This window comes from Phytophthora infestans, genomic scaffold (assembly GCF_000142945.1).
Source record: "Phytophthora infestans T30-4 supercont1.115 genomic scaffold, whole genome shotgun sequence".
Taxonomy (NCBI): domain Eukaryota; phylum Oomycota; class Peronosporomycetes; order Peronosporales; family Peronosporaceae; genus Phytophthora; species Phytophthora infestans.
The window spans coordinates 222,518-223,242 of record NW_003303644.1 but is presented as its reverse complement, the minus strand read 5'-3'; the positions used below and the strand labels follow the sequence as shown (position 1 = coordinate 223,242).

The following is a 725-nucleotide window of genomic DNA, read 5'->3' as shown; positions in this document are numbered from 1 at the left end:
AGGCGGCACAATTGAACGTGATATGACGGCATACTCGAACCAAGTCCTTGTAACCGTCCAACAAAATGGTTGGATGGATACAAGGGTTTGGAACGAAACGTTTATCAACGGTCAGTGGGCAGAATTTGTTTGTGACGAATTCCCAGACCCTCTAGCCATCTACGTCGACAATCTGAAGTGCCATGTGTCCGAGACCGCGCAGGAAGCATTCGCGTCGTGGGGGACAGAGCTCGTGCCTCTACCAAAAAACACTACTGCTGTACTACAACCTCTGGACGTGGGCATCATGGGCCCGTTCAAGAAGAAGCTACGCTCGCTGACGCTATCCTACAACTTAACCTCCATCCAGAGGAATGGGTCCCTGCCTCTGCGGGAGAGACTGCTGGCGCTCAAGCGCATGTCTGCAGATGAGAAGAGAAAGCTGCTTGTAGACAGGGTAGTGACAGCGTGGGCGGCCATCGACGAGCGCTGCATCAAGCGGGCTTGGGAGAAAGCTGGACTGTAATACATGTACATCTTTACAGTTGATTGGATAAAAATATTAGGATTTGAAAGCATAGATAACGAAAAACCAAAAGTGTCATATTAAAGTGTCCTCGTCTGTATCGTTTGGGCCACGCGCAAGTTCCGCTGCTGCCTGGACCGTTGCGAGTTCGACCTTTACACGGACCACAAAGCTTTGACGTGGGTATTCAACGAAACTAATCGTACGAGCAACGCTAAGC

At 50.3% G+C, this 725-nt stretch overlaps 1 protein-coding gene across 1 annotated transcript; it reads left to right on the top strand.

Moving 5' to 3' along the window:
- Positions 1-73: 73 nt before the first annotated feature.
- PITG_19783 (uncharacterized protein) lies at positions 74-505 on the top strand (the record flags this gene model as incomplete). Its single annotated transcript, XM_002895973.1, has 1 exon — positions 74-505. One exon carries the CDS (start codon positions 74-76, stop codon positions 503-505), a length of 432 nt encoding a protein of 143 aa, XP_002896019.1.
- Positions 506-725: the final 220 nt, after the last annotated feature.